The 12,710-nt window shown below is 35.9% G+C and overlaps 1 protein-coding gene across 1 annotated transcript in view; it reads right to left on the reverse strand.

Annotated features, from left to right (window-relative positions):
- The window catches only part of CNKSR2 (connector enhancer of kinase suppressor of Ras 2), a 269,030-nt gene that overhangs the window by 175,557 nt on the left and 80,763 nt on the right, over positions 1-12,710 (reverse strand). The window contains exon 4 of the mRNA XM_081807972.1: positions 5,922-6,009. Coding sequence (XP_081664098.1) covers positions 5,922-6,009 — 88 coding nt within the window. The remainder of the gene's footprint in view (positions 1-5,921; positions 6,010-12,710) is intronic.

The raw sequence follows: 12,710 nt of genomic DNA on the forward strand, positions 1-12,710 counted from the left end.
TTTTTACAGGGGCACCTGGGTGGCTCAGTCACTAAAGCGTCTGCCTTCGGCTCGGGTCATGATCCCAGGGTCCTGATCGACTCCCGCATTGGGCTCCTTGCTCAGCAGGGAGCCTGCTTCTCCCTCTGCCTGCCGCTTCCCCTGCTTGTGCTCTCTCTCTTTCTTTCTCTGACAAATAAATAAATAAATAAAATCTTTAAAATAAAAAAAAATGTGTTATTACAACCAATCTTATGTGGAAAGGGAAGTGTTGAGGGAGGGATCTCTTTAAAAGACTTTAAATATAACTATCTAAACCCATCACAAATATAAATAAGTAAAACAGATATAGATTAAGGAAATTCCTCAAAACAGAGCTTGTTAAAAGAAATTTATATTCTCTTTCTCCTCTAATGTTAGCACCACTTTAAATATAGGTGGCCAATATCAAGAAGCACTTTCCACTTACTTCATAGTACCACCCCTTTGTGTTAAGAAGGGAAAAAAGCTATTTGTGACAGTTTATTTTTAGATATTGATCATCTCCTCTTGCTGCAAAGGGAATAAAAATAATTAAAGTTGAGTGAAAAATAATTTGAAGTACAGCATATTTCAAAGCATAACTATCATCATAACTGTTCAGATGAGATTTCTTGAAAGCCTGGTATAAATGCATGCCCTAGATACTTTTTTAAAATCTACACTTTGCTTATTGAAATTGGCCTCTTTTACTGGTAGCTTAAGTTTAATTCCTGTCTTCAGATACTGCGTACAATTCCAAGTGAATGCAGTGATTAGTGTGTATACAATGGCTGAAGGAGACCATTAGATGGACACTTACTGTAAACTACATCATTTATTTTAAAATATAGTATTTGTCTATGCTGTGCTCTTTAGTATTACTTTAATTATATAGCATTCATTTTTTTTCTGACAACTCAAATTCATTTTAGAAAATATGGAATATAAAGAAAAGTAGAGTCTAAATGAAATAAAATCCCTCATAGTTTCATTATCAAGAAACAAACACCTATTTTTAAAAAGATTTTATTTATTTATTTGAGAGAGAGAGAGATAACAAGAGAGAGTACCAGTGGGGAGGAGAGGGAGAAGCAGGCTCCCCACTGAGTAGGACACCAGATGCGGGCTTGATCCCAGGACCCTGGGATCATGACCTGCATGGGAGGCAGACACTTACCCAACTGAGCCACCCAGGAGCCCTGACAAACACCTATTTTATCTCATTATTTTATCCATCGACCTCATTCCTATTGTTAGGATAGGTAGTAACAGACCAGAGCCCAGAAAAACCCGGTACCAAAGATATGACATCATATAACGGTAGAAAAATAATAGATTATTTAAGAGATGATCTACAAACACTATAATATATCATGCTTATAATTAAGTTTCCTCTAAAAGACATGTTTTGTTAGTATTCTATATTTGCATAGTGTTTCAGAAGTTTTGTTCACTTTCATTTCTAGCATTGGCAAGTGGTTATGAGGATCCATCCTCTTATTTTAACTCATGAATAAACTAAGATGTAAAGTGATGGCTATCTCTGGGGTTCTTTACCTAGCTAGCAAAGACAGAACTACAGGAGATGAAATAAAATGAGTAACAATTCAAGCATTTAATTCCAACTTTTTCTTGGAAGAGTACAAATGAGCATGTGCTAGCCACAGGAGATAATTGGGTGTCAGGTCAATTTATTTTAACAGGTATGTAATGGGCACCTACTATATATGAAAATGAGCAAGACACCATTCTTGTCTTCATGGAGTTCATAATCTAATGGAAGTCAGATAATTATTATTCATAGCAGAATAAAACTGTCATAGGTGAGATGTGAAATGCTATGTAAAGTAAGTTCAAGGGATTTCTACATTTGCCCACACAACAAAGAATTATAGCTAATAAGTCACCAATGGAAATGGAATAATAAAATGGAATAATAAAAAATAATTAATAAAAACATACACAGAAAAAAGAAAACAAAGAACAAATGGGAAACATAGAAGACAAACAGCAAGGTGGTATATTTGATCTCAACCATATAAATAGTTAAATTAAATATAAATGGTCTAAGTAGGAAGAAGGTACAGAGAGTTGTGGGAAGGAGTTGAGGCACTTCCTAGAGGCCTTAAAGAATAGAACATAATTTTACCAGGCTGAGATAAGAAGATATATGCAGCATATTCTGAGGACACCCCACACCATTAAAAGATGAGACTACAAAATCTGTTTTACCAACAATAACTCATCCACACACACTAGGCTACAATTAAAATATATGGGAGTACTGGAAGATAAAACTGAAATTATGGTAGGACCCTACTTGGAACCCCCTTGAATTCCAAAGAAAGGAGTTCGTAATCAATTTGAAAATCAGAAGAAAATTGCTAAAAGTAACAAAATCAAAGCTGGGCTTTGGGATGATCAGTATGACAATGATAGATTCTATACTTATAAGTAAATTAAATCATGAAGATGTATTTTGTTAAGAGAAATTGGTATCTTAACATTTCCTTTAAGGCACAACAGGAAAGCGGTGCCTGAATGGCTCAGTTGGTTAAGTGTCTGCCTTCGGCTCAGGTCATGGTCCCAGCGTCTTGGGATCAAGTCCCACATTGGGCTCCCTGCTCTGCAGGGAGTCTGCGCCTGTGCTCTCTCTCTCTCTCTCTCACTCAAATAAATAAATAAAATCTTTAAAAAAAGGTACAACAGAAAAGACCTAGTTAAAGTATTTCTGGTCAGGTACAGGTTGGGATGGGGTGGGCAAGGCAAGAGCCAAAACCAGCTGGGTACAGAGGTTTTTGTTCAGAAACATCTTACAAGTGACACATGGAACAGGACATGTGATGGGAAAATGAGAGTGAGATAGAAGAACTGTGACAAATGTTACGAGCTGCTGAACTTTAAAAAATAGAAACAGGTAATGTTAGAGCAACATGTCCTATGAAGGGCAAGGCATCCTCTTTAAAACAGAGTGTACAGTCGGTGGAGAATACCGAAGCTTCTTCTACATCTGAGTATATTTGGAGTATTTCAATTATTTGGAGGGTTTTCAATAATTCTGTATGTGGTCAAGTCAGAATGTACATACAGTTCAATTTCTGAAAGCATCTCTCTCTACTCTACCTAATGTTTCCTGACCTGTAAACAGAAACACTTAAACCCATTAATGCCTTGAAACAAATTCCTAAGGAGAATGTCAGGCCATACAGTGCAGCTGTTAAAGGTCCTGAGAGCATAAACAAGCCTCTGAGGGCAATATCAGAATGGCATACGTTTATTGTGAAGTAGTTGTCAATAGTAGGTATTCATACATTCTGGAAACAAAAGCTGAACCACTTGTTACCTGGATGGTAGGTTCTTAAAATAGCGGAATGGGTGGGAGTTAGTCATATCTGACATAAACCACACTTTCACCACTGGACAATCTCTCTACAGGAGATCTTAATTCACTGAAAATCATTTCAGCCATTCTTCTAAATGTAACATTTGAAGGTTAGAACGACAAAAGTATGCTCTGGAACCTGTGAGTTCTAAACAGAGAAAACTCTCCATTTATGACCTCACTCTATACTTAAGTAAAGCTAATTTTTTTTCAAGATCTCTTTGTTGATCCCCTTTGGATATGGGAAAAGGTTCTGTATTAATTAAGAGAAAATGAATACACCTGAGTACTCTTCCTTAAGATTGTCAAGAAAACATCATAACTGCCATTTAGATTTGCAGTCTTGGTTTATAAAGCAACAGAGAGTTGTCCAATTACTCAAAAGCAAACTTTAAATAGGCTATCCAGGTCCAGATGTTTGGAGGAGACGCAAGAACTGAAAAACACCCACTTTCTGTCATAATTATGCTTGGAAATGAAGTTATCTTGCAAGTTGATATCAGATGGATTGCATTCTCATAGAATTGACAATAAATAGGAGTTTCTCATGTAAAAAAGTTGAAAAATATACTTTTAATCCTCACATTTAATTGCACCGTATGTCAATTGTTTTGGGTCTCGTGTAAATAAAAAGCTTATATAACAAATATAATACAGTTATCACAGATCTGGACATGTAGCACTTAATAATTCTTGTTTTATTAGGATTGTTTAATATAGATTGCTACTGAGCACATATCTACATTAAAAGGCTATGCAAGATTATCATACAAATACTGTATAATATATATCCCTAAATCAAGAGAATTTCTCTCTCATAGTAAAAGGGAAAAAACTAATAATCTGTTATCCACACCTCAAATCTTTGGTTAATGCCTTTAAAAGGAATAGAGCTTTAGAAAATACATTTTTAAGAAATGTCATTGATAACAAAGAGCTATAAGAAAAATAACCCATAGATTATATTATTGCTTTTACCCCTGGGCCCTGGAACAATGTAGGAGAACCAGAATCACCTGAAAAACTAGCAAACATGCAGATTCCTGGGCCCTCCCCACAGTACATTTGGGGTGTATCCCAAGTATCTGAATTTTTAACAGGTTCTCATGTGATGATAATGCTGCTCATCCGCAGACCACGCTGGCCTAGCATTGCCTTAGAACACAGGTCAGCTAAAGATGGCCCATGGGCCAAAATCAACCTGTAGCCTTTTTTGCAAAAAAGTCTTACAAGCACATAGTCACCCGCATCTATTTACACATTGTCTATGGCTGCGTTTGCTCTACAACAGCAGAGCTGAGTAGTTGCAACAGACCCTGATAGCCTGCACTACGTATCTTACAAAACCTTACATACTTAATATCTGATTCTTTTACAAAAAGTTTATGCAAACAATGAATCATGGTGGAACACTACATCAAAAACTAATGATGTAATGTATGGTGATTAACATAATAAAATTAAAAAAAAGAAAAGTTTGTTGACCCTTGTCCTAAAATGCCACTCTTCTCCCCATTATCCAGTTGAGATTTTTGAAATTCAGAACTTGAGTTTACGGCTATCAAATATAAAGACATGCAGTGAGACCATTAGGGTATCTCAAAGCTCATAAAAATGTTCACAATCTCCACGCATGTCTCTGAATAACCACGAGCTGCTTTTTCACTGCCATGATAGAATCTTGATGAACGTCCGAAGTGTTCCACAATTAAAAGTCACAAAGTTACTCTCCTTCCTATAATTATCCCTGGTAATAAAGGACAGGGAGTAGAAGAATAGATTAAATCATCAACTTCCCTAATAATCTTCTGCTTTTTCTTGTCTGCTTTCTTTCTGCATCACTGGATAGGTTAACAAATGCTGGCTCCTGAGAACGCAGCGGCAACAGGCTGCCACGGGGGCTTACGCAGCATGGTGACTGCGGGCGTCAGACTTCTCAAATGTGTTTTGTTATAACATTTAATTAAATATTGTAAAATATGTACTAGTCAATTCACCACTATAACGTTTCTCCATATCTTATCCTAGACTTGATTCAAACATTTATATTAGCCACAGCACTCCTGAAGGCATTTGACTTGGGGATCCCTGGGTTGGATAATATTCAAAGTAAAAAACCAGGACATGTAAATAGATCACTGTTGAAAGCTATTATATTTTGTCATATGTGCAATAGATAAGTGAAACTAATAGTTGTACTAATAAAGAACAGTGTCTTAGAGCAAAAGTCTTAGATTGTTATCAAAATGGGGCAATTTCATTTTGTGAAAGGCAGTACAACCCTCCCCACTAAAATGTGAGACTACCAGACCTACCATCTTATAATGATTTCTCTAGAGGTTCAGTTTACTTTTACATCTTCTGGTAAATAAAATGCTTGTTTATAGGGTTACATGAATAGTTTCCCAAATGATATATCTGGTTTATTTAGAACCCCCAAACCAGTATCTTATAAACTATTGGTAAAAAAGAATACTTGGCATTGTTAGAATATGAAATAGATAATAAATTAACAGAAGTAAAGGTTGTCAGCTAATACCTGTTGCACAATTGTTGTCAATTCCAAGCAGAGCTGTATGACATTATTCCTTGTAACTGAATAGTCTGTGACGGCAGCAAATGGTGACCTATAAAGGGAAAACGAAAATTATGATTAATAGGAAGAGATTTTGAAAAGTTCCCAAACGCAATAGCCTTAAGTTAAGATCTTGAATAATAGGAAATGAGTTGTTCTGAAGTTTACATAGCGATAAAAAATATTCAGGACACATTTTAGAAAAAAAATTCAGGAAACAGAAGAGAATTAAATTCAAGAAACATAATGTTTGCTTTTCTTTTTTATTCTTTAAAAATTTATTTATTTATTTTAGAGAAAGAGAGAGAGAGAGTACATGGCAGGGAGGGGCAGAGGGAGAGAGAGAATCTCAAGCAGACTGCCTCAGGGCTTGATCTAACAACCCTGAGCGGAAACCAAGACTTGGACGCATAACTGACAGTACCACCCAGGCACCCCAAGAAACATAATGTTTGCTTTTCATCAAATTTTTTTTTTTAGTTCTTAATATTTATTGGTTCTTTGGTACTTATAAGGTCTCTTCACTACATCTAAAATAAAACAAAGGAGTACTTTAGGCAAAGACAATATTTTAGTTTACTTTCAAATGAAGATTCTGAATACAGTATCTTCTTGAAATATTCACAATTCAGAGTTAGTAATGACAGCTAACACTTACTGAGGACTTACTATGTGCCAGGTACTGTTCTAAATGCTTTACATGTAATAAATTATTTTCACAAAAACGCCTGTGTAGTAGGTGCTATTATTATTCCCATTTTACAGATGAGAATGCTGAGATACAAAAAGGTTAAGTGACAACTAGTAAGTGGGAAGAGCTGGTATTCAAACCAAGGAAGTCTGAGCCCACACGCCACAGATTTAAACACTGATATACTGCCTCTATGAACTTACTAGGTTTTATCTTGTACTAAACCAATTATTTATGTCACTTCACATCCTTTTTCAAATAAGGTGGTACATAAATAATAAATATATTCTGGCTTAAGGTTCATATTTACAAGGTTGTCAGAGACAAATAGCAATCTTTTTTATTACCAAGTGTTTTGCCACCAAATGAATTCACAGTGACTTGCCATTACTTTTTATCCACTCTCACCTGTGAATGCCCATCAGGTTTTGTAAGGCCAAAGCTTATCGGATTTGGGAGGCCCAGTTTAATGAAAAGAAAATCACTAATATAAAAGAAGGCATGGAGGTCAAAATCTAGTGAAATTATTGAATCCTTAGTGCTTTAGACCTCCTATTTGATATCTCTTCAGGCAATTTACTAAGAATGCTTATATGGAACTACTTCCCGGTTATAAATAATTTGTTTCTTCTAGGAAACTCTACAACTCAAGCACCTCCCACTCTCACATGGGTCCATAGAAGAGATATCCTTTATCGGTTACATTTTTTAAACCAATTTTTCACTTATGTATTTTTGATGTTGGCCATTCTGTTAGCTATGTAATTTGAATTTCCCCCAAATATTTTTTTTTTTTAAAGATTTTATTTATTTGGCAGAGAGAGAGAGAGAGAGAGCAGGAACACAAGCAGGGGGAGTGGGAGAGGGAGAAGGAGACTCCCTGCCAGGCAGGGAGCCCGATGTGGGACTCGATCCCAGGACCCTGGGATCATGACCTGAGCCGAAGGCAGACGCTTAACGACTGAGCCACCCAGGCGCCCCTCCCCCAAATATTTTTTAATGTTTTATTTTAATCACCTATTGCTCATCATGACACGTGTACTCCTTAATCCCCATCACCTATTTCACCCATACCCCCACCCACCTCTCCTTTGGTAACCATCACTTTGTTCTCTACGGTTGAGTCTGTTCCTTGCTTTGTCACTTTTTTTCCCCTTTGCTCATTTGTTTTGTTTCTTAAATTCCACATATGAGTGAAATCATATGGGATTAGTTTTTCTCTGACTTCTTTCACTTAGCATTAGATCCTCTAGGTCCATACGTGTTGTTGAAAATGACAAAATTTCATGCTTATTATGGCGGAATAATAATCATTTGTATATAAATACCACTTCTCCTTTATCCATTCATCTATCCATGGACACTTCAGTTGCTTCCGTATTTTAGTTATTGTAAGTGCTGCAATAAACATACGGGTGCCTCTATCTTTTTGAATTAGTGTTTTCATATTTTTGGGTAAATAACCAGCAGTGGAACTACTGGATCCTACAGTAATTGTATTTTTAATTTTTTGAGGAATCTCCATACTGTGTCCCACAGTGGCCGCACCAGTTTGCGTTCCCACCAACAGTGCCTGAGTGTTCCTTTTTCTCCACATCCTCACCAACACCTGTTGTTTCTTGTGTTGTGTGTTGTTGATCTTAGCCATTCTAACAGGTATGACGTGATATCTCATTGTAGTTTTGATCTGGATTTCTTTTTTTTTTTTTTTTATTCATGAGAGACAGAGAGAGAGACAGGGGCAGAGGGAGAAGCAGGCTCCCCGCGGAGCAGGGAGCCCGATGCAGGACTCGATCCCAGGACCCCGGGATCATGACCTGAGCCGAAGGCAGATGCTTAACCGACTGAGCCACCCAGGCGTCCCTGATCTGCATTTCTTTGATGATCAGTGATGATGAGCATCTTTTCATGTGTCTGTTGGCCATCTGGATGTCTTCTTTGGAAAAATGTCTCTTCATGTCTTCTGCCCATTTTTTAATCGGATTATTTGTTTTCTGAGTGTTGAGTTTTATAAGTTCTTTATATATTTTGGATACTAACCCTTTATCAGATACGTCATTTGCAAATATCTTCTCCCATTCTGTAAGTTGCCTTTTAGTTTTATTGTTTCCTTCACTGTGAGGAAGCTTTTTATTTTGATGTAGTCCCAGTAGTTTATTTTTGCTTTGGTTTCCCTTGCCTCAGGTGACATATTTAGAAAAAAGTTGCTATGGTCAATGTCAGAGAAATTACTGCCTATGCTCTTTTCTTGGATTTTTATGGTTTCAGATCTCACATTTAGGTCTTTAATCCCTCCAAGGTGTTTTATTTATATTTATGTTATATATTACCTATATCTAATAGTTATCTATATTTCTTGAATGGGTTTCTAATCGGTAATGATGCTGAACATCTTCATGTGCATATTTCCTATCCATATATATACTCTTCAGTGGAATGTCTCCCCACACCCTTTGCCCATTTGCTATTTGGATTTTTGGTATTCCTACTATTGAGTTTAGAGAGTTCCTAACACATTTTGTATGCAAGTTCTTTGTTGAACAGGTGAACTGTAATATTTCTTCTCAAGTCTGTGGCTTGTCTTTCCATCCTCTTAACAGGATCTTTACCATACCAGGTTTTTAATTTTTATGAGGTCAAACTTGATAATTTTTTCTGGATTATACCTTTAGTCCTATATCTCAGAAAATCTTCACCTGACGGTAAGTCATATTTTCTTATGAAAGTTTTATAGTTTTATGTTTTACCTTTAGATCTGTGGTCCATCTTTGAGTCAATTTTTATATAAGGTGTGAGGCCTGGGTCGAGTTTCACTTTCTCCCCTATGCCTATCCAAGTTCTCCAAAACCATTTGTTGAAAGGCCATCCATTCTCCACTGTCAAAAATCAGCTAACCAGACCTATAAAGGAACAGTCTGGATTCTCTCGGTGTTTATCCAGTCACCAACACCAGTTTTGATGACAATAGTTATGTAACACTTAAAACTGAGTAATTTCTTTTTCAAAATTGATGAACGATTCTAGGTTTTTTTTTTTTTTTTTTGCTTTAAAATATTTTTTTAAAGATTTTATTTATTTATTTGACAGAGAGAGAAATAGTGAGAACAGAACACAAGCAGGGGGAGTGGGAGAGGGAGAAGCAGGCTTTCTGTGGAGCAGGGGGCCTGATGCAGGGCTCAATCCCAGGACCCTGGGATCATGACCTGAGCTGAAGGCAGACGCTTAATGACTGAGCCACCCAGGCACAGCTTTTTTTTTTTTTTTTGCTTTTAAATATAAACTTAAAATCATACAGTCTGTGGCTACAAAAAAAATCCTGCTGGAATTTTTATATGAATTTCATGATACCTGTAGGGAGACATGAGAACTGACATTTTTACTGAAGCTTCCAATCCATGAACACAGTATACAGTATGTATCTCCATTTCTTTATATCTTGTTTGATATCCTATATCAGTGTTTTATAGTTTTCACATACTGATCCTGTAGATATTTTGCTAAATTTATGTGTAGGCAACTCACTACTTTTGAAGCAACTGTAAATTGTACCATGTTTTTAATTTTGGTTTCTAGTTATTCATTGTTTAGGAATATAATTTTTGTGTGTGGACTTTGTATCCTACAACCTTGCTATTTACTTATTAGTTCTAACAGATGTTTTGTAGATAGCTTGGAATTTTCCAACCAAGGAGATATATATATATATATATATATATATAATCTGCAAATAAGGGAAGTTTTTTTTTTCATTCTAATCTCTAGGTCTTTTATTTCCTTTTCTTGCCTAATGTACTAGATGTGACTCCCAATAGATTATTAAATAGGAGGGGTGAGAGCAGATAGTATTACCCTATTCCCAGTCTCAGGAGGAAAGCTTTCAGTATTTCATAATGGAAGTGTAAGTTTAGCTGTTGCATTTTATATATGCTTTATATCAAGTTAAGGTATTACCAGTCTGTTCCTACCTTGCTGAGAATTTTTCTAATGAATGTGTATAGGATTCTACCAAATGCTCTTTATACATTAACTGTTATGATCATATGATTTTCATTCTTTAACCCATTGATGTGGTGGATTACACTGATTTTTTTTAAAGATTTTTAAAATTTATTTGACACAGAGAGACACAGCGAGAAAGGGAACAAGCAGGGGGAGTGGGAGAGGGAGAAGCAGGCTTCCTGCGGAGCAGGGAGCCCGATGCGGCACTTGATCCTGGGACCCTGGGATCATGACCCGAGCCGAAGGCAGACGCTTAATGACTAAGCCACCCAGGCGCCCCTACATTGATTTATTTAAGGCAGCATTGCACACCTGGAATAAATCCTACTTAGTCATGGTATATAATTTTATTTATATATGGTTGGATTTGGTCTACCAATATTTTGTGGAGGATTTTAACATGTAAGTTAAAAAGTTAACATAAGTTCATAAGATACTGGTTGACAGTTTTCTTTTTTTGGTACTGTTTTCATTGAGTATTGGGATTAGGATCATAATCATCTCATAAAATGAGATGGGAAGAATTACCTACTCATCTACCTTCTGGAACATTGTGTGAATTGGTGTTATTTCCTCTTTAAACATATAGAATTCACCAAGGAAATCACCTGGGCCTGGACATTTTATACCGCACCACAAAAGGTTTCTAAGTACAATTCAAATTCTTTAATACTCAGAGGATTATTCAGAATATCTATTTTGTCTTAGGTAAATTTTGGTTTGTGTTTTTCAAGGAATTGGAATTGGTCAATTTCATCTAAGCTGTCAAATTTATGAGGAAGTATTAGTATTCCTTCATGTTCCTTTTATTTTGATCAACTTCACTGTGTTTCTGCTTTCAGCTTCATTGATTTTTAATCCTTTGTCATTATTACCATGTTCCACTTGCTTTAGGTTTATTTCGTTCTTATTTTTCTATTTTCTTTTATTGTAAGAATACTTATCACAAGATTTATCCTCTTTACAAAACCTTAAGTGTACAAGACGGTATTGTTAACTACAGGTACAGTATTAACTACAGGTTAACTACAGGTACAATATTTTATAGCAGACTTCTAGAACTTTTTCATCTTGTTTAACTGAAAATTTATACACATTGATTAGCTATTATTTTCCTATTTTCTTAAGATGGAAGCTTACTTGATTGATGAGATCTTTTTTTATGATATAAGCATTCAGTGCTATAAATTTTCCTTTTATCACTGTTTGCGTGCCACAAAAATTATGATTTGTTCTCTTCTCATTCTGTTTAATATATTTTTTACTTCTCTGGAGTCTTACTCTTTTAACCATGGATTACATGGAAATGTGTTGTTTGATTTCTAGTTTGATTCCATTATGGTTAAAAATACACTCTAACTCGGGGTGCCTGGGTGGCTCAGTCGTTAAGCGTCTGCCTTCAGCTCAGGTCATGATCCCAGGGTCCTGGGATGGAGCCCTGCATCAGGCTCCTTGCTCTGAGGGAAGCCTGCTTCTCTCTCTACCACTCCCTTGCTTGTGTTCCTGCTCTCGCTATCTCTCTGTCAAATGAATAAATAAAATCTTTAAAAAAAATACACTCTAACTGGATTTTAATTCTTTCAAATGTGTCAAAGTATGCTTTATGATGCAGATGTGGTCTATCTTGGTGATTGTTTCAATGGGCACTTGAAAAGAATTTGTATTCTGCTTTTGTTGGATGAAGTACTCTAAAAATGTCAATTATATAATGTTGTTTAGTGGTGGTATTCAGTTCTTCTAATCCTTGCTGACTTTATGTCTGGTAGTTTTATCAATATCAAGAGAGTGGATATGAAGTATCCAATTATAATTGTGGATCTGTTTTTTCTTCTTGTTCCATCAGTTTTTACTTCAGAGCTCTGACGTTTGGTACATACATCTTATCAGCAATTTCTGTGTCCTCTCTTTTGAAATGTCTATGTGCTCATCCATTATATTTTGGTATTTTTAAAATATGAAGGTAATATTCACATAGTACAGATTAACACTCTGCTTCTCATATGTTTGTTGCAAGTATTTATTTTTCCAAGTTTGTCATCTGCCTTATACTTTGTCACATTTTT

This window comes from Leptonychotes weddellii, chromosome X (assembly GCF_054177405.1).
Source record: "Leptonychotes weddellii isolate Sample4059 chromosome X, ASM5417740v2, whole genome shotgun sequence".
Classification (NCBI taxonomy): domain Eukaryota; kingdom Metazoa; phylum Chordata; class Mammalia; order Carnivora; family Phocidae; genus Leptonychotes; species Leptonychotes weddellii.